Source organism: Cygnus olor, chromosome 6 (assembly GCF_009769625.2).
Source record: "Cygnus olor isolate bCygOlo1 chromosome 6, bCygOlo1.pri.v2, whole genome shotgun sequence".
NCBI classification, from domain to species: domain Eukaryota; kingdom Metazoa; phylum Chordata; class Aves; order Anseriformes; family Anatidae; genus Cygnus; species Cygnus olor.
Window position 1 is genome coordinate 18,613,980 of NC_049174.1, and position 25,322 is coordinate 18,639,301.

Sequence of the window (25,322 nt, forward strand, 5' to 3'; positions counted from 1 at the left end):
ATTTTAGAAACATTTTTTAAACAAATGTAAGTATTGTGCAAATACAGATATATAACATTATACTTTTTTTCTCTAACAATGCATTACTTACAGACAGTATCAGAAAAATCATTTTTAAAACCTATGCTGTTCCCAGAAAATCACACTGCAGGCCACGACTCATCCGCAAGGCCATCCAAGAACTTAACTGGCAGCTATCTAAGTGAATGTAGGAAGACTCGCCTGCAGATGAACAGATACACTCCTAGAGGCAGCTGCAGGATCTGAGCGGGATCCGCCATGCCAGGCAGGGCTGTGGCAGCAGGAGCTCTGCCCTCCACCTGCTCTGCGCCAGACCCCTGCAGCTGCAGCACTGCAGGTTGTACCAGCAGCACCCTCCAACCTCCTTCAGTAGCATCCTCTGGGATACTGGTGACAGCCTACTCATTCAAAACTCTACCTCCGTGGGCTAGCAGAGCCCCCTACGCTTCAGAAGTTTTTTGTATTATGCTTTAATCTTCTTCAGGAAATACTAAATTGGGGAATGTCCTCTAATTCCTACCAGCACTCCTGCTGGATAAACAAGACACCCAGCACTCCTTGACTGTCTACCTGAATACTGTTAGGACTGAAACAGGTACACCAGGCCACAAGCATCATTAGACAAACTCTCTAGGCTGTCTTTTCTTGAATACAACCATCTTCTTGTACAGTACTTAAAATCCATGTATTCAAAACACTGCACACACTACTTGCTGACATTTACAACATACGTACCGAAATAGGCCGTGAGAGAATTGAAATGACTGGCCCCCCGTTTAACTTTACTGGGGCATGAGGCGTTCAGGTCCTTGCCACAGAAGTAGCACTAGACAAATCTTTTGGAGAATGACCAAAACCACTGTGGGATGAGCACAGGCAAGGAGCGCAGCCCTTTGCCCCACTGCAGCCAGGCCCACTGGCTGCTGTCAGCCCCACACAAGACGCTGCTGAGCCCCCAAGAGCCCCACTGGAGCCACTGGGCAACAGGAGGGGCTGTAACTGCTCTCATTACTTAGAAATAATTATTTCTGAATTTCCAAGATTATCTTATTTACAGTATACTGCACATGAAGATCATGTTCCAGGAGTTTGAAGAAATGCTGTGTCGACTGAGGCTATTAACATCATCTTAAAATTGATGTTCATATTCTAAACTTGGATTTAACAGACGCCAAAGCAAGCTTCCATCTAAGCATAAGGAAAGGCACCTTCTAATTGCACACAGATATCCCAAATTAGGAACCAGAGAAGAAGAAATTACCAACTCTTTCTAAGGACCATTACTTGTAAAAGAAATCCTTTCTAAACAGTTTTAATCACTCTGCTGTTAGCAGTAGCAATTCTAGACTATTCCTTTCATGCTTTGCTCTTTTCAGTTGCTGTAGATCAGCTGTGAAATATATTAGGCAATTTAAAGACACCTACTCCTTACAGCGAGAATCAGATGCAAGTCAATCCACATCTTTGAAGCTTTTGTACTTTTTTTGACCAGAAGGTGCCATATTTCAATGAAAGATTGTGACCTTCACATAACAAATTACAAAGTGATAGTTATAGACCAGTATTTCAAAGGCCTCTTAGGCACTTACAAGAATATTTAGAATCACCTTTAAGCACCAAACTCATTGTTAAATCCCAAATTCCTAGATGCCTGGAAGAAAATCTCACAATGCATCTATCTACCTGGAGGCCATTTAAGAACTCAGCCCTCTATGGCTTGGGTTTGACACACTCGCTTCCTTTGGTAAAGGTGCTATCTATCTTATATAACCTAAATGAGCATCAATTTCCTTCTAAAGCCATGGTGATGACAAGTAACAAGTCTTCAGTTACCTTATTATATATTATTTTTTTTAATGTTGGATTGAAACAGAACTAGAGGATGCTCAGATGAAGGAAAGGCACACCCCAAACACACTGATACAAACTTCTTGGACTTCTTCAGACATACAAGGTGATTGCAATGGAGTTGAATATTGTGTTTAATCCCATGATAAGCTTAGTCACAGTCTGTCTGTTATCAATCAACAAACCATGCTAAAACTATCAACCTTGTAGTTACACCACAAGCATGGGTGAAACGGTGTTCCTTGCCTGAGTGCTGCTAAAGGGAACAACAGACTATATACCACTTCTTGAAGGCAAAAAGATTCAGAAGTCTAAACAAACCTAATACACACTCTTGATAGTGGTTGAATTTTATAAAGAAAGTCAAGGTCTGAGCAAATTACATTAAAAACATTTTAACTGAATTCTCACTTAGTGGTTCTTGTGGCACTAATATAAATCAAACCCACTCAAGTTATTTGTGACACAACTACAGTATAAGTAGGAACTCAGATAATCCCTCAGTGTACAAACTAATTGTGTACTATGAACCATGGACTGGATCACAGTGCTTAATGGATAATTTCTTTTTATGCCTGTTTAATCTCTGCCTATTGACATAAGTGAAAATGTCAATTACCTCATCTATGGCTGACACACTACTACGGCTGCCTCAAGAGCTGCTAGTACTGCTCTCACCCTTCTAGTCCAAATAGCTATGCAGAAATAACTAGTATCTTGAATGTTTTCAGCAAGTAAAATCAGGGTTTTCTTCCTGACCTTGTCAGTATTTAGCAATTGCTGAGCAGACACCATCAATGTGGCTTTTCAGTGTGGCCAGCAGCACAATTAGTGGGCAAAGCAAGCCGCAGAGACACCACGTGCTAGCTCCAAGCAGCCTGCTGTCACTGCGTTTATGCCTACTCTGCCCTACAGATCCACCAAGATGTGGATCAAGAGGCGAGAAGCCGCCCTGCCAGTGGAAGGCCTGAGCTGCACAGGGCCCCACCAGCCTCCAGCAGCTCCTCCAAGGATGCCTCCTGCTCAGGGCAACACCGCGTTGGTGCTAGTAGACCCAAGGCCTGCTGAGGTACATGGAGGGAACAGCAAGCAGCTTAGCTCTGAAAACATCTTCAAGGTCAGCGCTGACTGCAGGTGTGAGCAATGGCCATCTGATGCTGATTTGGCACTACTCCGGAACGCAGAAAAGGCCTCATCGTCAAATCTTTAATTGCAGCCGCAGACGCAGCAAGGCTGCGGACCGAGGCACTCTGCGTACAGCTGTGTTGTTGCCTGCCAGCTCCTCACACCAGCTGCTCTCGTCAGAGCTCCCGTCCCAATTCAGCTGAAGTTAGCAAAGACCAATCTACTCACTCTGATGGAGTTACTCTTCTCTGCCCTGAAAATGGGCTGGAAAGTTGTTAAACTCACACTTCTAGTCAAGAGAAATGATTTGAGAGCTTGAGCTAGGAACATATTCCACCAGCACAGCTGGACCTGCAAAAGAACATCTGTCTACAGTGTTTTCTCAGCATCAAAAGACTTTTTTGCTCAAGTCTGGACAAAGCAGTCCCACAGCAACTTAATCACCATTTCTTCTGGGTACCTGTGGAGCAGCTGGCTGGAAAGGACAAAGTACTGCCTGCCTTCTACCCTGGTCTGAGCCCGCTGGTTTGGGACTTACATGGGAAATAAATGCAAGGACATCAAGGCAGCCAGCAGCCAACAAACTCTGCTGTTAATAAATCAGTTAATTGCACAGCAAGAGGCACCGTCGCTCTGTGCAAAATTACAGGGTTAGAAATGGTTAGCTACTCAAGGAATCTGATTAATACAACAATCCTTAAGTGCCTTCTAATATTTATTATTATATTGTGCAATAGTTTGGTTATTTACTTTTCCAAAGAAATGTTTGTCACATTTATTAAGGAGGTATTTATACACACTTAAGGCAGCTTTAAAAAGATTTTTTTTCCAAGTCTCGTAGCAGTTTAAAGGCTTTGACCTTTGTCATGTTCTTGGGAGGTTTGTGACTTAGCAACTCTCATGTCTTTACAGTCTATTAAAGGGGCAGCTGGAAGAGGCCAGCTGATGCTTTATTAAAATGATTCCAACAATCAAATCAAATAAAAAAATAGAATGCTAACACAGATTAATCCTAAACCTTTATTTACAGATCTCTGATGAAAAATACATTCATTCAGTGTCCATTAAAATTACAGCTTCCCAATACCTCAGAAATGCTTTCCTGTGAACTAACTGATGTCTAATACACTACACTGCCCCTTACAATACAGTTTTTAATCTATTGGGTGTGGGGGGGATTCTCTCTCCTCTATGAAAACTTTTGTTTTCGTAAGCAAGGTGAGAATAAAGTATTGCTCAATCCTTTCTCAAACACAGCTGACAATAGGAGAGTAAGTTAGCTCAGAAGTTATTGGAAGGAGGGAGGCAGAGCTATCACATAAGATTCATTTCCCTAGGTAAAGGAGCCCAAAACATTGTCTTAATATTATGTCTGAAAAATAATCAGCAACTAAAACTACAGGCTTACAATTTCTTTATGTAATGCTGACAAATCATTAAGCCAAAAAACAGATACTTTTCCAGAAGATATTTATGTTTTACATGTTTTAACATAAATATTATACAATGTCATGGAGATTCTTTGAAAATAATGCTAAGGTTTTGACAGGAGCCAGAAATTACCCAAAGCAAATTATTTTTCATTACTTCATTCTATCCTTTTAAAAAAGTTAAACTGAATATAGCTCTTAATGAGCAGGATATGGAAACAGTTTATGTAATTTAGCTCTTTCTAGATTATTTTCATTCCACAATCTATTACTGGTGACAAACGTTCAAGTCAAAACATGCAATAAATAAAGAAAGACCTAAAGAGTTTCAAAAATATACAACACCTAAGAACAATTATTCAGCAAGGATATTATTCAATTACTACAGTTTGGAACATTAAAAAGAAAATCAAGCAGATACAAACTAAAAACTTAGGAATTTGCCTACTGTTTTGTCTGCTTTCTCAAAGTTTTGTAAAGAAAAAAAAAAAAGGTTTTGTGCTCTGTTGTCTCCAAAAAGAAAGCTATTAATAAGCAAACCGCACCGATAATCCCATTAACAGAATGTTTGTTAAACCTATCAAATTGTCTTTGATAATAAGAAAGCAGAACGAAAACCACATCAACATGGAAAAATCAAAGGATCCTCAGCGAGATCTTTTAACTGCAATAAACAGTTATCACATGTTTTGATGAGTGTGGCACTCTCACAGCACAAACGTGTTATCAACTATCTCAAAAGGCACTCACAGTACTTAAAACTATTGCTGCATCTTACTTAAAGTTGTGTGAGGCTGGGGTTCGTTTTTTGTATTCACTTAGAGGACCACTTACCCTATTAAAAGCTGTTTTTTATAGCCCATTACTGAGAAGTTAAAACTTAGCATTTCTTATGACTTATAAGACAGCCATACATTCAGTGTTATTGGGATACTGTTTTTTAACCCTTATTTTCTATGTGGTTTACATTACATTCTCAGATTGATACCACCAGCAATGCCGTAAACAGCAGAATTACATTCTCCTAAGTACATCTACTATGACATACAAAACATGTATTTAAAAGAATTTTGATTGAGCACGTTTCAAAGCATCAAATTTGCATCCAAAATTACGTCCTACACTGTTGAAGCTCCAGAGATTAAAAGTGGAAAAATAAAGGAAAGTAACAAACTCTCATTGCTATACAATTGTCTTATAGTCATTTTAAATCTGCTGTATTATATCACCACACAATTTTTATTCTCATTTTTGGAAATACGGTGGCAGAAACAGCCAATTTAAAATACCTTGCATTGACTTCTACGTTGTAGCCTTTTTTTTAGTAGTAAAATATATTGGATATTGACCATTTGAAAAGAAAACTGAGTTTCACAATCTCCTGTAAACTTTAATACCAATCTAACTTCGCAGTTTTAAAGATAATTTGAAGATTATGGCATTAGAAATACTATCTAGTGAATTCAGAACATCCCCATCAAAATACCGTAAAATAAAGGTTTGCTCAGCTCATGGAAAGCAAGTTAGTCCCTCCCAAAAATCACAGTAAGATTTTTCCTTGCTATGTGGCAGCAGACCCTCTGCCTTATACAGTAAAAAGAATTTAGATGAAGCTAACTGACTTGATCTTGCCACTGCAGGACCTCAGCTGAGCAAACAGAGTCCACCCAGAAGTAACCAAGTGATTGCAGGATCATGCTGTTGGTCTTCCCCATGACAGGGGCTTAAAAAGAGAAGAGGCTGTATAAAAGAAGCTGCAGCATCTAGGATAAAATCAAACAACTACACTGTCTGCAGAAAATCCTTACAAAAGGCTTAATAAGCTTGAAAATTGCATTTTGAGGTACGACTACGCTACCATTTAAAAAAAAAAGGCACAGATATCACGTATATGTATTCACAGTTAGTAGAACCTTCAAAACACGTAAACTATGTATTTGTAATGGTGTAAGAGTTTAGAATTAAGCAATATGATAAATATTTTATTCAGGTCAATGTACAGTGAGAAGCTGTCTCCAACTGCAAAGCAACACCAGCAACTGAGTAGAAACAATTATGTGTGGACTGAACAGCATGTCTGAAATACCTGAGCTCCCATAGAGCAGTCTGTTTTCAGTAATTATTTCTTCTCTCAATGTCAGGAAACTTTTCCATTTCCTCTCACGTATTCTGAGCACAAACTTGCTTTGAATAGTGGAGTACAGCAGCAAAACCCACGATAGTTTGAAAATACCAGGGAATAATGAAACATGAAAACTTTCTGGCCTCCTGCTCACTCCACTCCACTCTCATCTTCCAGTCAAAAATATTATGGGTATCATGGCTAATATGCAACATCTTAATCTTTTCAAACCCAACAAATGGAATAATATCTATGGAAACTATTTCTGAGATCAAAGTCACTATAAATCTCCTATCAGCCTTGTGGAAAGACATACTGGTATGACAGTGATGGGCAAAACTAAACACCTTTCAGTGAAGTTTCCTGCAGCGCTTAGGAACATAAGCAGAGAAAATAATGTCAAAGAGGTATCTGAACTAAGTCCATATTTATCCAGCTAGAGCACTGATTTTCAGCCTGAGGTCTACAGAGTATTAGTAAGGGATCTGGATAAGACAAATCAGAAGAACAAGTCTAATCTCATTATACAGTGGCTTTTGCTGACCAGTTAGCGCTAAGACACCAACAAAGATAACAGCAGCTGTAGTCATGGAACCTGCTCCACTCTTCTGAACCAATTATCATCTTTGTTCTGAAGTATTTCCTCAAATTCGATCATAAAAACTGTACTTCGACCAAGAAAAAAAAATTGTCATGTTCTTGATGAACACTCACTGTAAGCCCACCTAGCATCATTTAAGCCCAACCTACTGTAGCTAATGATAGGGGTGATGCTTGATGGGGAACCCACTTACAAGAACCCCAGTGACTATTAAAATCCCATAAAATTTTCCCCAACAGGACAGGCTGCCCCACTCTCATGAAAATAGCACAAGATGCAATACCTCCCTGTTAAATTCTAACAGCAATCGCTGGGGAACCATGTGGGGTTTTGCTTTCCAAATGGGCTATCAGTGCTCTGTAGAAGGCTTCCCCTGAGTTATCACTCAAAAATTACCTGTTCCTTGGGTACTACAGAAAACCACAGAATTGCTCCCTACTCAGAGACCACCTACTTTGAAAAGACAAAATTTTCAGCACAGAAATTCTGGCTGTAACCAGCTGACATAAAACGAAGGAGAGAAAATAGTTGCTAGTTACAGACAATTCTTCTCCTGAAGTGTCTGAGATTCCTCCAGTTACAAGAAGCATTGCTCACACCACATTTACTTATGCCATGGCACAAGTTCACAGGATCTGGGGTTTTTAAGAAAGTAAGTCATCGTTATAATTTGAATCTCTGACCACTATGCATTATAGGAATGTGACTTACCACATCTTCTTTCTCTACTTAAGCAGTAAGCATCCCTCCTGCCTCAGGTTACAGGCAGATCTCCCTTTCACCTACTTTAGATTAACAATAAGCAAGAACAGCCTCTGGGAATACAGGACACCACACTGCACCAAAACCTGACCTGTCCCTTCTCCAAGTGAGTAAACAAGACAAAACTCCTGAAATTTGAAGCTTTTACTTTTATTTAAAGTAGATCCAGTGCTTATCTTTTGGGGAGGATTCTTCACACTGCCTTCATGGAACCTCAATCTTTTGCCATTAAGACTAAAAAATTTCAAATAAAACAATGACTAAAATAAGAACTTTAGGGGAAAATAGCAATATTTAAAAAATAATTTTAGTATCAAAAACAAATTTATTAGTACTTCTGTACTATATCTTTCTGATGTAGCTTTTCTTTGATGACTTCCTTATATAGACTTATTTCTAACCATCTGCTTACTAAGAACTATTTCTATTCCTCATTATACTAAACTTGTTTTCAGAAAAGAAACCTTTATTTCTTCTTTTTTAACTTCATCTATATATGAATACAAGCTGTAAGCCTCAAAATATATATTTTTTAAAAGGCAGTAACCTGAATACCAGCATCTCTGAACTCTGCAGAAACTGGAAATCTAGAAAGACCCTATCTAGAAGAGTGACAGATACTATTTACAGACTGATCCTGTATCCTGCGAAGGCAGTGGCTCTGAGTTTTATGAACAGCAGACCTACAAAGAGCAGTGGACTTGCACAACTTCTGTATCAGGATTCCAAATTAAGCCAGAATTCTGACTACTCTTCTCCAGTCAAACAGTAATGCCCCAAAGACAGTTCCTTCCCCAGTTACGACACAATGAGCGGCTGTACCGCAACCCTGATGCATGTCAATGCTGCAAACTTGACTCTGCAGTTAGAACCCACCAGGAAAAGCAAAACTGAATTATAAGCCAAACTTGGAACGTGAAGCCCGAGACCCCTTCCCGATTCTTTCTGATGGTTTGCAGAAGAGAGCAAATGCAACCAGGTATACTTCCTCTTAAGAGAGTTGCGTGGAAGAAATCACAGTGTCACACCTGCCATTAATTCTCAAACTGCTCTAACTTGCATGTACAAGCATACCACAATTTCTATAAGAATACGGATGTAGGAAAAAGCAGTAAATAGACAGTTGAATGCAAAACCAACACTACTGTAATAATACTCCACTACTTAACCACAGTGTATTTTAGGGGAAACGTGTAAAGGGAAAGAACATCTTGCAACCACATTCAGCTTTGCCATTTCTCCATTTGTGAGTTTCTACTTACATACCAGTAACTTGCACCTTCAGAGTTCATCTTAATTTTCCCTTTCATCATTTTATTTGAAAAATTCCAGACAGAAATAAATGTGAGGAAGACCGCATAGAAAACTAATGGGAAATTAAGAACACTTAAAAGGCCAGACAGAAAATTGAGATACTCTATTTTGTGATTTCAAAATAACTCACGCTATTTCCTCTATCACTCTGCACTGTGCTTCCTGAGGACTTGTAATAAATGAAACAGTAAAGAGGAAGCTGGAACTTCATATTTCATGAGCTCACAGGAACTTTAGAGCCATAGTCACGTTGTGCTGCATAATAATGAAACCTCTCTCCCATGGGCTGTACCTGAAGAGCTTAAGAGGACAACATGCTTTAGCTAATGAAAGATCCAGCCTGAACCTGAGTGCAGCAAAAACAATTTGTATCTCCAAATAGTTGTCCCTCCTCCAGTTTGGCCAGACAGGTCTCAAGGTGAGGCACTTCCTTCAACTGTTTGATGGAGTAAAGATCTACACATCAGAAGAAAAACAATAGGAGGAGACACTAAGGAGAAGGATAAATGTCTCACAGTTTAACTTCTGCCTGGTGAGCATCTCACCCAGTTTCCTGGTGGAGCTCCACAGAGATCTATCTGACCCTACATTTCCTGGGCAGAAAACAGTGCTGGGAAAAACACAGAGTTCAGCACTCATGGAAGTGCTCAGTACTATACATTGTTGCAAATGCTACCTAGTTAGCTTTCTCTTTCTTCGTTAATGTATCTTATCAGTCCGTCAAACATAAAACTGTAAGAGCCCTATTGTAGCAGCACCCACAGTCCCACCCCCCCACTGACTACTCCAGGTACGACAAGGGTTACATTGGTAAAGTCCATTACAACGAACAGACCTCAGCAGCCAGATCCAGGGCCCAGGAGCTACATGCTACGTCACTGGCACTAAGCACGTTCAAACTTGGAGCACGTCTTTTGGTGTGGACAAGTAACAGCATCACATATACCACTGCTTCCCACTTTCCAATGCCAGAGGTATGCAAAAATTCATCTGAGAACCGTTCTAATTTACGAATGGAGGGAAATCAACCCCCAACAAAGACCAGACACGAGCAAATGTGCCTCTCCATGCCACCTTCAAGACAAGTAAGGCTGGGATAACCTTAAGCATTCTCCTTCATCCAAACAATATCATCCTCCAACAAAGCTGATTGCAAAGCTTCACTGCCCAAGACACAGGTCTCTACAAGGCACAGACAGAACTCCTTCCTACCCAGCCAATACCCTGCCAGCGCACTGCACAGCTACGCAACATTTATCTTCCTGTGCAGTATGTGCTGCTACTGTGCTGCGCTCTGTACTTGCAACACTACTGGTCTGCTGAGGATGCTTGCTTCTGGGACACTGTGCCCTGATTCCAGGGAAAAGTCTTTCCTTCTGCCTGGAAAAAGAAGACACGGAGCTTAGAATGGTTACCTCTTACAGGAAAGATGCAGTATTGGTAGGAAAAAAGCACCCAAAGAAACACCTCTCTTCTCTTCAAACAGGTAGTGATATCTTATTATCACTCTAAGTATAATGAGAGTTTGGCTGATCCTGTCCATCCAGAAGGCACCCACTATTACCCATTATTACAAAGCTGGCAAATATAGTTAATTAAGATTTCACCCACTAGTAACTGCATATCGTGCCTTCAGGGACTGTCCTATCAGTTTCAGACACAGTTTGTCAAGGAAGTATCATTTTTAGTCCTAACCAGGTAAAGACTAGATACCTATCTCTAGCACTTAGAGGACAGAGGCTCGTAATTCTTGCTAAAATCTAACTATGATTTTAACTAATAAAACTGTTTGAGAAATAAAAACGTTTCCTACCAAAACAAACAAACAAAAAGTTATACTCTGCTTTGCCAAAATTTGGAGTTTTATTAAAACAAAGCATTTCAACTGGGTAAATGATGCACCTAACTGTAGGTACCTACAACTGACAATTATCTTGATATTGCTTCAAGTTCTCCTTTAATGATACAACTTGTTCCCATTGCTCCCACACCACCAAAAAAAAAAAAAAAAAAAACACACAACCTTTTTTTGAACAGAAAATTTTGAGGAACACAGATCTTAAGCCTTTAGAAGTATCCTGCCTGTTTTCATATATACTACTTAGTTCAGACTAACATACCTTTATTATTTTGTATGTACAAAAAGAAAGCATAAGGTGTAATAGCCTTCTGAACAGATTGATTTTTTGCTGAAAAGCTGTACTGAATTCAGAACTTTGACAGGTTGAAGTAGATGGTGGTGCTGGAATTATACTGAAGTTATAGAGTTCAGATCCCAATTCTTCAAAACATATATTTTAAGATATATGGCTTCTTTAAAATGAGAGGAAATATAATCGCTCATTCTTTTAAAAGCTGTGTACATGGATGGATTTTTACAACGATGAATAGCCTAATCAGAGTAAAGAATCCTCAACTGAAAGCTCACAAAAGGCCCCCTCTATCCCTTCTCCATTTTTTCATTTCCACTTTTCTCTTGAAAGGGGTGTCTCACCAGAGAACCTGAAGAGTGAAAGATTTTAAAGTATAGGACAGAAATCCATCAAAACCAGGATTGTGGTCCAAACCCAACCAGCTGTCAAATCCAGAGGTACGAATGTATGCTCACTTCTGCCTAATAAAATTTGAATCAAACACTTTGCATCTGATTCTCCATGTGAGCTTTTATGCAAACTTCTAAAGTGCAAGGAATCCTGGGGTGGAAGAGCTATTCTGAGAGCTTTCACATAGTTCATGTAATTAGGGAAACCACTTCCTTTGATTGTAAGTGTTCAAAACAGCTGAATTTCTTCTTTCAAAGGAACTCTGTGATTTGGGTCATCTCTTTTACTTGTTCTTTCATGTTTCTCAAGATGAGAGGTGAGACTGTAGAGCACATTATTTAGAAAAAAAAAAAGATTCCACTTTTTGTTTTAGGGATTGAACTTGAACTATTCAAAAGGTTGTCATTTGGAAATCCATCTTTCTTTCCCTCCCTCTGTTTCCTTCCTTTTCTGATAAGCTCTTCAGTGGCTCCAGTGAACATAGTCCAAAATGCCAATTTAAACCTAAGGGAAAACTGAAACGTGGTACATAAAGAAAAAGGGACTCTCATTTTCCTTTGTACTGTTGTAGCTGAATATGTAATTATAAAGGAGCTTTAGCTGCAGGACCTTGGTCCCCATGTCACTTTTACTTTTTTAATGGTTCTAAACACTGACCAAGCAAAAAGGCAGAAATACAGATTTTAAAAGACAAACAAAGCAACTGCCCTAGTCTTTGAAAGGGTCTGCAGGTTTTTTCTTTCCCAAAAAAGAAACTCGGGTCACAGTTTCAAGGCAACGAACATGTCACTTGTGCTAACAGCCGATGCCAGTGTTGTTACAGAATCACGTGTCACTTACCCTGAAAGAATTTCTTGAGGCAGGCACCCTGTTAGTGCCATTACTCAACGTTCATCTCAGTAACACTGCCTGGAACAAGCAAGGAATCTCTCCCTTTTTACAGTGTACCACATAACACAAGAATAAAAAGGCAGGAGGTTTCACACTGCAAATTTCAAATTCATTAAGTAACAGCAGTATGCTTGTTTACCCTGGGAGGACTGAGCCTTATTCCCTGTCAGTGAGAAATTACAGCCCTCCATCCAGGTCTACCGCACTAGCAGGGAAGTGGTTTGCCATGGGACCAGAGCAGAGCACTTGGGACATAGTGCCAGCAACCACATTACTGCCAACTTCTACACAAGAGGGAAGAGCTTAGAGAGAAAGCTTCACAATAAAGTACAAAGTCATGAACAGCTGAAAAAACAAAAGTGAAGAGCAGACCTGAAGAGTGGGGTTATGGATCTCGTGCTTGCCTTTAGGGCCCTCACACAAACTCTTAAAGGGGGTATTAGCAAGGCAACATCCAAAAGCAAAACCAGTTCAACAGCTCTGAATTTTGCCTGTTTCTACATACTTGTATCACTCTCTTCACCCCAGCACACACAGACACATCCCAAAGAAGTCAAAGTAAAAAGTCTTTTCATCAGTTTATAAAATTAAAGGTGCGTAGTTCACTGAAATGAAAGAACAGCAATCACTATTTATAAGCGATCACCTTCGATAGGTCTGTCTCAAACACATCTAGCATTATTAAAACAAAAGTTATTATATGCTTAGACAAAAAGTAATTTCTGTGCTTTTTTTCCCCACTAACTGCACATTGGCATGCACTACATTTTCTTTGTTCTGTGACTCTTACGAGGAAGAGAAAGGTTCTGCATTGGAAAATGCCAATCACTCACCAGAGGGTGCAGCAACTAGATGATCTTAAAGCAAGTTTCCAGAACAACCTACGCACCTCTCATTTTCTGCCTCTGCTACACAGAAGTTAGCAGAGAACCTCAGCTTTCATTTAAAAGCTGATGCCAGCCCAGGCTGCATACACACCTATTGTTTCTTCCCCACCTTCCAAATATGAGCTTAACACCAATCAGCTGAATCTCATCTTGTGTCCACCAAGAGCTTCCTTGCTTCTCCTACAGCAACTCAAAGGTTAGTTTTATTTTTTTGTTTTTATAAAGCATGCTTATTTTTGATATGGCTACTAGAAACTCACATGCCCAACACACACAAACAAAAAATGCAACCATTTGTGCAGGTGAGTCTTGTGACATGATTTTCTCTCTGCTTTGCTTAACAACACATAGCCATGACGATCCTCAAGTTTTGCAAGCTTGGGAGTGAAACACACAGCCAGACAGAGGTGGAGAGGAGGAAGGGAATGGACGTGGCCCCTTCCCCTTACAGTGAGGTCCCAGGGCTGGGCATGCGCCCCAGGCCTCAGGCCCCTCCTGTGCCTTCAGACACAGTCACTGTTACTCCTGCCTCCCAGCTCCTTGGTGGTGGTTGCTTTTTGAAATGGAAAATTATGCAGAACGATTTACACTAAAGATGAATCCAGTAAATGAACGTGTATTTGCAAAAAGGATTCCTCCCCAGTAGTTGAATGGGGGAAGTTGAACTGAAACACACTCAAGGAGACACGTGGGGCAGTTTGGAGGAAGCTGGATCAGGAGAGCAGCTCCTTATTCACCCCCGTTGGCCTAGCACAATTAATTGAGTATGACAGAAAGGGTTAACGCTGGAGCTGTTCCTCTGCAGCCTCCCGCTAACATAAACAGGTCTGAAAGCTGCCTTACACTGTTTATACTGTCCTCTTAAAAAGGAAACTTTCTCTGTCAGCACCTTAATAAGTGGCAATAGGTAAACGTGCAATAACCTTTATAGGCAGAGTTGACATCGTTTACAATTAAAACCAGATCAATTTTGATGCTTCCTTTAAACTTAGAATCTATATGCTTCTCAACTTTGTTTTCAATGAAATCTTCTGCCCCAGACCCTCTCGCAACTCATGTGTAACCAGACAAAAATTAAGGACAAAAGGGGAAAAAAAAAAGGCTAGAAAAGAAGAGCATGTCCAGTCCTATCGAGATTTTTACCGCCCTCTTAGGAGGACAAAACTCACTGTTCAATATGCCATTGCTGCAACGCACGTAGCAGGTATTTCAGGGGACCCCCAACCAAAGACCGTGTCTCCTGCACTCAGCTTTGAATGCAACAAAGAATAGAAACTGGACTCTGACCCCAAAAGACAGGACTCAGATCACAGCTCCAGCACAGACACTAAACTGCATTTGATCGACCACACACTTATGTGCAACAATCCAGGAATGTTATTAGATTAATAAAATACTCAGCAGCAACTTTATTACCATCAGAAACAATGATTTGTTATTCCACGTACTGCAATGCATGTGCATTATTTAATTAGAGCTCCCAGGGACTGCAACAGCAGTGGATTTCAGTGCTGGTCACAGACATTTAACTTGTCCCCCTGTCCCTCAAAGCACTCTGTACTCAAACATGCAAGTGCTATAAAGTTACTGCCAGATTTCACCTGCAGTAGTATTTTGTAATTGTAACTTTGTCTTAAGAAAATTATAGTTAGATAAGACTACAGTTACATAAAAACTAACTTAAACTGTCTCGCAACTTCTTGAGTCTGCAAAGAGCACCTCAAGAGAAAAGGAGCTCTTCTACATCCACGAGATTTCCAGTGATGCTTCAGTACAGCTTCAACATCCCAGAATACCATTTTGCAGTTGATCACTTCAACAGAAGCCCAGGGTCAGTGAATGTCGTGGGAGGGGACACAAAAGAGCCGCAGTTTGATGTCAAGGGTTACTGGCATGGAGAAATAAGCAATGCAACCTCTCCTCCAAATTGTAAATAATAACTGAGCCCATGCAAAAAGACGACTGAAAAGGGAGAAATATATCTAGATGAGAAAAAAACAAAACCAAAACTTAATCATGGCTAAGTATCTACTAAGTACCTACTGGCAATTCCAGCCCACTGCCAACAAAAATTTGCAGCAGATGGACAGAATAATTTTGAAGACAATATATAATGGAATTAAATTAATTGTGAAATGGAAAAATGGAAGGATATTAAAGAATACCCTAACAGGCTGGATACTGTGGGCAGCAAGAAGGATAAGAAAGTGCTTTTTTAATAATTGACAGAAACAGGTTTTCTCCATTACAGAAACAATATTTATTCACAATTTGTAGAATTGTGGTGTTAAAACTTGTTCACCTGATGAGTTGCACCTTCTGAAAAGGCAAATGTAAAGATAACCGAGTTGAAAGGATCCAAGACCTCACAGAGATAATATTCCTAGATGAGGGATTGGATGCATGACACATTTCTATGCATCAACCAAGCTCTGGCAACTGCCTGCATACTCCTGACCAGCAGCACCCACAAAGTAGTTCTGCTTCACTCTTACAAAGTTCAGGACAATTCAAGAGTCAACTGAAAGGAAGCAACACAGAAAACCTGCTGCACCTTACTTTATTAATTTACCTGTTTATCAGGCTTGTTTGTTATTGTTCACAGCTGTCCATCAGTCAACAAAAGGAAACATGAACTTAATCCTTTACAGTTTCAATACAAAATCTGCTGGTTTAGCAGATAAAAAGGGATAGGGTAACTTCTTCAATATGGCTACAGCAAGATTCACAAGCACTTGTAAAACTGCTTTTCATTTATTGCAAGCTAAGAAAACAACATCAACAGTCACTACGTCTCAAGTGACCCAAAATAACTTTTGAAACCACAGAGTGCCAGTCTGAGCCGTGCCACGCCAGTTTCATTGAAGTTGATGTTTAAATCAAATTAAGCCAAAATTGGCTTGATTTAAAAGAACTGCGTATATACAAACCAGTAAGAAGCTCAAATTAAGCTGGACAAAATATCTCACTAAGCTACACAACTTGTAATATAAATACTCATTATTTAGATGAAGCAACTCTGAAAGATGTTACTCATCTAATGAAAAACTTAGTATAAAATGTTTAAATACACAAGTTAAAAAAAATCCACTACAATAAAATGCAGCAAAATACAGACCAGTATGTTTCTGTGCCTGGATAGCTACGTTTCTGAGTACATTTTGAGGAGCAGAGACATAGAGGAATGAAGTCTGTCTTTCAAACAGACAAAATTAAAATAATGCCTGTTCTCCCCAAGAATAAATGTATTCTGACATTGTTAAATCATTTTTTCATTAGTCTGGTATCTCCCAAATATCATTTGGTTGCAACACATATTCTGCTTGAGACTTACATTAGTCTTACCCAAAGCATCCACTATGAAAATCTCTTAACACACTTTCTTGAGACCTGAGAACATGTCATTCCTTTACAAAATAATGTCCTTCAGAAAATGTCCCTTGAATGAAGGCCAAGAGTAGGGCAAAATTAAAAGCAGATATAATCAGAGATTTGTTGCAGAAGCCTGTACTATCCACAATGGTTTATTCTGAGACACAGAATATAAAACAGTTGCAGCATCTGAACCTATTTTCACAACTGCCACAGAATAGCAAGGATACCAAGTATCCTGATACCATTCTGGGGGTACCTTAGCACCCAGCGAAGTGCTCTAAGCCATTTGCTTTACCAAATTATAAAAAGAAACAGAAAATCCTACAAAATAACCATTCAGTTAAAAAAAAAAAAAAAAGACATTTGAAGACCCCACCCCTTCAATATAGTAAAATACAGTTTTATTTCTTTTCAGCTGTTCACAAGATACAGCAGCATTTCTTTAAATAAATATGGGGCTGGGGCTGAAAATGTTCCCATGAGATCCCTTAGTTCAGGGATATTTAATAAAAAAAAAAAGTGAACTCTATAGTTTTCCTATATACACGCATGTCTCTCTGGAAAGTTCATATATTTCATGCCTACACCTTCTATAACATGTACTCTAGGTCATCTTTTACAGCTCTTTAACAATACTGTGTGCATCCAAGGACCACATGTTGGAATCCCTGGGTTTGTTGCCCCCTCTCTCTGCGTCACTATCAAGTAAACCTAGACATTTCCTGACAGATGTCATCCTGAATCACTTTAAAAACTGACCGATTCAGAAATGAAAGGGGTAAGGGAGTGGAAGCTCCTAGAAAGAGCTAATAATAAAAAAAAGCATCAAAACTGCCCTTCATTACAGCCAGATCCCAGAATGGAGAAGTCATTCAAGGCTGGCACCCAAGCACCCTTAATAGCTATAAACTGCAAGCAAAAACATCTACTATTTTTAGTCCTGTCTGGGCTACGTATCAATTTCAATTTGGTTTGGTTTGTTTTGCTCTATTTTACTCTGTTGTTTTTCTCTTGTTACTCTTGAAAGTCATTCCCAGTCCTTACTCTTATGACCCACATTAAAATTACCATATACTCTTTTAAGAGTACAAACATGAGTGAGGTAAGCCTACTGACATGCCTAAGATTAAACTTAATTCATTCAGTTTGGAAGTTACAGGCACAATCAATGCCTTCTGAACAGTCTCTTCCAAAAGGAACCATAAAATAAAAAGAGGGAACAAGCTGCATTATTTTCCATATGAAAAGTTTTATGAAACAGTTGAAAAGATCCCCTAAAGCTTATTGTATATAATGCATATGTGCAAGAAAACCTGACAATATAAAATTAATTTCCATGGTAGCCAGACTTCCAGCAATACTGCCTCAAAACCAGTAAGAACATGTTTTTATTCTTGAGCCTCATAAAATCCCATCACATCACGCAGACATGACTGAACAAAACACGCACAGTTAATAGTATTCAGTTCAACATTTTTTATGCCCTAGTGACTGTTAGTTCATCAGAAGCACTTTCCAACAGATTTCAGTTGCATTTTACACCGTTTTACTCCCGCCTCCCTCTGCCGCTGGCCTGTGTCTGGTTCAGACCAGGGCCTGTGCTGGGAGGAGGTCCAGGACCAGTCGTACTGCGCGAAACCAAGCCACCCTCTACCTCAGCGCTGTGGTTTAGCAGCTGAGGTAAGCTAGCCACATACAACAATGCTGCCCATCAACTGCATGGAGGCTGTTCATGGCTCCAGAGAGCAGACACGCTGCAATTAAACACAAGTTTCAGGTAAGCTCCAGAAGCGATGAACCTCACAGTGACGCAGCGCAGTCGTGACCGGGTGCCAAAAAGGACTGATAAACAGCACCAAAAACACGGCCTTCAATGCGGTGACGGCAAACAAGTGAACTTGGGAGCCACACAGACAGACGAAGGAGGCAGACACTGTTTGGTGAACAGGTAAGGCGTCCAACAGCAGGCTGTAACATTTCACTCAGGCAGGTATCTGCTCTAGATAATGGAGTCAAAAGAACTGCGAGCAATTTGCAGAATAAGGCCTTTGGCCCAATCGCTCCCATCTGCTTCAGCAGGAGACAAATTATGGGCCAATCCAATAACTCACATAAATTGTTAACAAAAATACCAAATAAATTCCTGAGTAGAAGGTGTGTTCTTTTCTTCAATGAGTGCACAAAATTATCACTTTGGGCAGAGGGAGCAAGCACACATCCTACTACAGGAGACATTTCTGCTTCCCCTGTATGCATCATAAACGTCATGCTGATAGTTTCATTTTCCATAAAACAATTCACAAGGAACTGCTGTTCCTTGCTTAAAACCAAACGCTGCTAAAGTGCTTGTACAAGACAGTAAAACTGCAATTTAATTTTGTTTTTGCTGTTACTTAATCACTCAAGACACACTCTTACAGTTTACCTAATCGGCCTAAGTCTTGCCCAGAGCTGCAGATCTGATACTCTAATCAAGGCCTGGCAGAGTATTTCTCTTTCTCAGTACACCTATTTAGCTGCACTCATCCACCTAAACATACACCTCTTCCTGTACAGTCAGATTTTACTATCTGTCCGTAAAAAGTTAATGCCTTGCAGAGGTCTTCCCATTTTCCACATTTTAAAGACTTTTGAAGAAATCTGCCTGAGCTACACCCTTTCAAGTATTTATTAGTTTTTCTGAGTACATATTTTAGTATGAGATGCTGCTATACACTGGAACAAAAAATGCTTTCTTTTACATGTCAGAACCTACCAGCCACTTGGCTAATACAAAGCCTTCAAGATATTTACTGTTTTTGTTTGGTTTGTTTAATAAAATGAAGCACAGATACAACATATTTGCAGAATGACACCACTGCTCTATTGACTTGGCTTGTGCCCTTGGACTCAGCAAGCATGAAATTCCTCTGAGCAAGCTTTTCCCAACTCTTCTCTGTTTTCTCTTTATTCAGTTGTTATGAATTATTGGCAGCAGTTAAGAGAAATGAAAGACAATCAGTCACGGAGTTAAAAAGGACACTTCCTTTCAAAGAAGTCAGAAAGGGCAACAATTAGTTTTCCGGACTAAATGCAAGCTGTCCAAATATCTACATACTGTTTGAGCGAGTTATTTTTCTAGTGCTATGTGAAAAGTCATTGACTCACCATGACTTTAAGCACAGTTAAGTCACAGACGTTCAATACTGTCATCACTACAGATAAACATACTATGGACAAACATGCTGCATACTACATATGTAAACAGACTGACAGCCATTAGGGTCAGAAAAGACCTTCAGATAACTGAGTCTTGCCTCCAGTGTACCACACACAGGCCACCATGCCTCACCGAGTTCTCTTCTGCTGAACTCAACACCATGACAGAAGCAATTGTCCAAAAAGACATTTCATCTCAATGTGAAGACATGAAGAGATGGAAAGGATTCTCCATCTTCACTCCATCCCTGTGTAGTCTTTTCCAAGTATTACTCATCCTCACTCCTTATAATTTGTGCTTTATTTCCCATTTTAATTTGTCTGGCTTCAGATCCCAACCTTTAGTTCTTGTAATAACTTTTTTACACTAGATTAAACAAGCCCAGAGCATTTTCTCCATATGAAAATGCAATTGTTGTAAACAAGCTCTTATTTGTTTTTAATTCTCCAAGGTTTTCAACAGACTGATTCTGGCAAATCTTTCTAGATTTACTGAAGGTATCACCACTTGCCTCTACGCTGCCTCTCCAGAAACCTTTCAAGATAAATTGCCCACACCATGCTGCTTGCAACTAGAACCCATCTTGCTAGTTTAGGTTGCAAGTGGTGACTGGCATGAAGTAAAACACACAGATTTTGTACGTGAAGACACTTGCCCCCTTCTGTTGACAATCCTTTCTGTGATACCTACAGACACACTCCCTCGCACCCCCATACTTTCCGCTCTCTGAGTGTGTTTTGCAATTCCCCTGGGCTGCCCCTCCAGTTTGTCAGCATTCCTTTAGAAACAATCCAACTAGGACGGCACCCACTGCCTAACACCCTCTCCCCAGCGCCACTTACCCAGACAAACCATGCCCGGTTCTTAAAAATGACTTGATCCTCATTTGTATATGCAAGGCATATGTAACAGCCCCATGATAAGCTAGAAACTATACTATATTCTTTCTAGCATATGGCTTCCTTTCCCAGCGTGTAACCTGTACCCCTCACTACAAGCTGAACTTTGCATTTCAATGTTTAGAAAAAATATCATCTGAATGGTCCAGCTGTGTCAGGTCATACATAAACTGTCCTACTTTCTCCATTATTTCCCATTCCACTAAGGTTTATGCCATCACAAGGTGTAGTAATACTGTTTTTAAGCAGTCTTTCAGTATATAACAGGTCTAAGACAAACACGTGTATTCAATAAAGATGTTTCATTGATCACTGCTGAGATCTGCCAGTCAGCTGATTTTCAAGCAGCATGTTACTGATGTTGCCTAGCACTGATTTTACTTGTCTTTTCGTTTTTAATATTTGTTAATGTTAAAAGATACACAGAGAAGCGTACAAATTGACATTGGACAGAACATGTACCTCTTCTACCATCCTCAATAGGAAAAAACATGAGATCCACATTATTTTACACAGTAACTTGCTGAATCATGATCAAACATGCTTATCACATCACTAAGCATGACGTAATTGGGCTAACTCTGTTGCTGCAACAGTAGGAGAATCTTGGTGTCTGGTTATTTGCTAAGCATGTCACTCTTAGAGCTGCTTTGCCATAATTCAGCTTCTAACTGTCTTCCTAAAACACTTTGAGGGTATTGCATAGAAGACATAAGATGCATATATATGTATAAGATATACCATGCTGGAATGGCAGCCCAGTGCTACACCAGTGCAGCCTGGATGCTGCACTAGGGGCAGACCTGCACGCAGACCAGAGTTCTGGAGGACTGCAGGCACCCCGCCTCTGCTGGGACTGCAGAAAGCTAAGGGTCAAGAGGATTTTCAGGTAAACCTCTTATAGCTGGCTAAGCTGCAGTAAGTAGTCATTCTGCCTTTTCCCACAGAAGTGCTGAAGGACCCGTCTGTCTTCCCAGCCACACAGGAAGCCACTGGAGAAGGCAACTAGTGTAATGGTTAGCCTTTAACCACACGGCGAGACAGGGCCAGGCAGAGGTGCACCTGCGAGCAGCTCAGAGCTTGCGGAGCCCCACATAAACAGCTCCTGCAGCAGCAGGGCAGAGGCAACACCTAGCAGTACACATGACGCCTATAGCAAACGTACAGGCACCAGCCACAGCACTTGTGAGACTACACGTAAGAAGGACAAAAGCAAGGCAGGCAGAGCCAGCAAACGCTAAATACTCCTACCTAGCAATGTGCCCAGTGGAATCAAGTGGAAATTACTAGCTCCACAAGTGCAGGAGCTCTCCTCCTCCTCAGGGTCACGACAGAGAGGAGCTGCTACACAGGAAAGGTAGAGGAGGGCAGCAAAGACACAGTAAAACAAGAATGCTTTAAATCAGACACACTCAGAGATAGCCCCCTCAGTATGTGCTTGTTGTAACAACATCCAGTTACCGGTTTTTGTAATTAAACAAACAAGTCAGATTGCTTCAATTAACTCAAGAATGGAATTTATGTCCTTGTTTCCACAGCAGACAAAGAAATTAAAAGTAAACTCTTACCTCTTTTTCTATTTTGAGCAGCTTCTTTACAGCCACCTCCTTGTCCTGAGAAATCCATCGGGCTCGATAGACACTCCCGAAACTCCCTCCACCGCAGTTCTCAAAAAACTGCAAATCATCAAATCTAATTTGCACAAATGAAGCACTGGTAGACGACATCTCATAATGACAAAATATACCACAGCAAAATCTGTGAAGAGAAAAGCTGTAATTAATACACACTCCACAGATTTATGGACATTCTTACCTATGTTCATACACCCCAAAACAAGAACCTGTTGCAACAAGCACACTGCAGTAAAATCCACTGAGCATAAGAGGAAAAAGTCTAGGAGTTCGCAGTCCAACAGGCTATGCAAATGTTTACATTATTTGCACAAGCTATTAGGAACAGTTGGGAGACAGAAAGGACTAAAAATACTCTGCAGTTACGCGGAGGTCTCCCGAGCACCTTGGAAGGAGCTGTGCGAAACGCAAGCGCGTCACCACGCTCCCCAGCACCGAGCCTGCTGACAGACGGGAAATGTGCGTTCAAATCCCAGCTTGCATAGGAGCTCAGGCATGCGAAGCACGCGCTCTCGCCTGTTGTGATCGCTTTGCACGACACACAGCACCCCACGCCGGGCTGCCGGGCGCACGGCGGCACACATGGGGCGCGCGCTGCCAGCCAGGTAGCAGCGCTCTTCACCAGGATGCAGAAAAACCTGGCCACAACAAAAGTCTTTTTCCGAATGAGTCAGTTCTGTTCACATGTTACAACAAAGTGTAAGCACACAGTAATTTATCTGGGTTGCAATATGTGAAATTCTGCAGCCTGTGCCAAGACCAGCTTCGGCGGTTTTGAGAGACGATCCATCTTTGCTGCCAGGAGAACAGAACGTCCTTCTCAGAGATTTCAAAGTGATAAACCTCATGCCTGCAGCAAATTTCAAGCAATGCTATCACCTAAGTGAGTGAACAATGACTAATTTTAGGTTTCTTTTTTTTTAATCTAATAAGATGGGAAAGCTTCGGCTTCTCCGGAGGAGCGCAGAGCAAGCAGGATCCCGCAGAACCTGCCACATGCTGTCTGCAGGACCTCGAGGTTTGTGGTAGAAACCTGCACTAGCTTAGACCAACGAGCTTTAATCCCCACCGAGAGTCACTATACAGGCAGCTAATGAAAGTAAGCTTATCAGTGTAAACTGAAACAGAGATAGGTCTGAGCAAAACAAACAAAGAGATACTGTTTTGCTGGTGAAAGTTACACCTCCAGTTATACTGATCTATCTACGGGATCAAAATACAGCACGAATTCAGGAGCCTCCAGCCTGCAGGGCTTTCCGAGATAGTACGAGACACCATGTGCTGTCTGGGGCTTGGGAACTGCATCTGTGATATACCTAGCTCTGCCTGCTGCAAAAAAAAGCTGTCCCTTTTGTAACAGAAACAGACACACATTTCCTCTCCTGAATTTGTGCATAATTTGTTAAACTTTTTGAGATCTCATTTGACCAGAAATTTCTGTCACTGTTTGGTTGCAGCAATTCTCCAACTGAGAGATGAGGACACCAAAGTATTTTCCTGTATGTTGTATAAGACAGCATACAGCCTTTTCTGAGACTGCATGGTGTGTTGCAGGTCTCTTCACTACCCACAAGGGTAAAGGCAATAGCTGCCAGAGCTGCCCAGGCAGCTATTAACATGTTTAACGACAGCTTTAACATGTTTATAGAAGGCATCACGTTTTAGAGGGAGTTGGCTTCAAGCACACATCTCGCTGACAGTCTGCAACGCTCTCCGGGAGGCAACACGAGTTTCTGTTCCCAGCTCTGCAAGCTAGCACGAGGGTTATCCCTGCAACAGGAAATAAAGTCTGTTCTTCCAGTATCCCATCAGCTCCTTCGCTAAGTGCCTGAACTCTTCTTTTGACCTTTTGTTCTTGTTTTAACTTTGTCAATGTTGTCATTTGATTTCCTTCCATCTCTTACGCACCTATGGAGGGTCGGAGTCATCCTTTGTACTGCCCAGCATATACCTTCTTTAAGGAAAGCTCAAGGGAAAGGAAATCAGTCACTTCTGCAAATCAGGAGCATAATGAAGGCTGTTCTAACTTTTGCTTCTTTGCCAATGCTGCTTAATTACCTGGTCCTCAGAAACAAAAGCCCATTTGTCATTTTTAATTCAGCAGTGCTTCAAAGGCAACGCTGTGTACATGCATCTCACGCATATGTGACACTTTGTAGGCAAATAAAACAGGTAAGCTTCACAATCCAGAGACTCATTTAAGCACGTGGATAATTATGCTCTGGTGAATAATCTCCTTACCGATGACAGAATTATTCAGAAGAGTAATGTCACTCACAGACAAAAGTATACGCACCACGACTAGACCATGAGTTAAAGAGGAAAGCATGAACAGCTGATAACAGATGGTTGTGTTGGAGATGGCAGAAGGAACAGAAAACCAAGTGAAAAGAAAAATGCATCAAAGGAAACAAGTATTTCTGGCCTTTACTATCTGAATTCAATAGTTCTGAAAAGCTGTCAAATTATCTCAAATTACTCTTCACCCAAAAGAACCAAATTATGCATACAAACAAGTAAATTATTTAACTTTTGAAAGTTACACTAGCATGGAACTAGATGTTGTTCTAAGATTTCACTGAAAACAGACATCAACATTTACTAGTATTGGACAAAATCCACACCAGACACTTTTTAAATGCAAGCGAGTACCCTTCTGTGTGTCCTCCCT

The 25,322-nt window shown here is 40.5% G+C and overlaps 1 protein-coding gene across 8 annotated transcripts in view; it reads right to left on the reverse strand.

The window, feature by feature from the left end:
* Positions 1-25,322, reverse strand: part of MAP3K20 (mitogen-activated protein kinase kinase kinase 20) — a 91,024-nt gene that overhangs the window by 61,755 nt on the left and 3,947 nt on the right. For 3 of the 8 annotated variants that reach the window (XM_040561107.1, XM_040561111.1, XM_040561113.1), the window contains exon 2: positions 22,586-22,775. In XM_040561107.1, the coding sequence (XP_040417041.1) occupies positions 22,586-22,744 (159 nt within the window). In that variant the 5' untranslated portion in view covers positions 22,745-22,775. Of the gene's footprint in view, positions 1-13,490; positions 13,539-16,702; positions 16,714-22,585; positions 22,776-22,860; positions 22,990-23,036; positions 23,160-25,322 lie in introns of those variants that run through there. The other 5 variants (XM_040561106.1, XM_040561105.1, XM_040561110.1 and 2 more) reach the window with 5 other exon arrangements.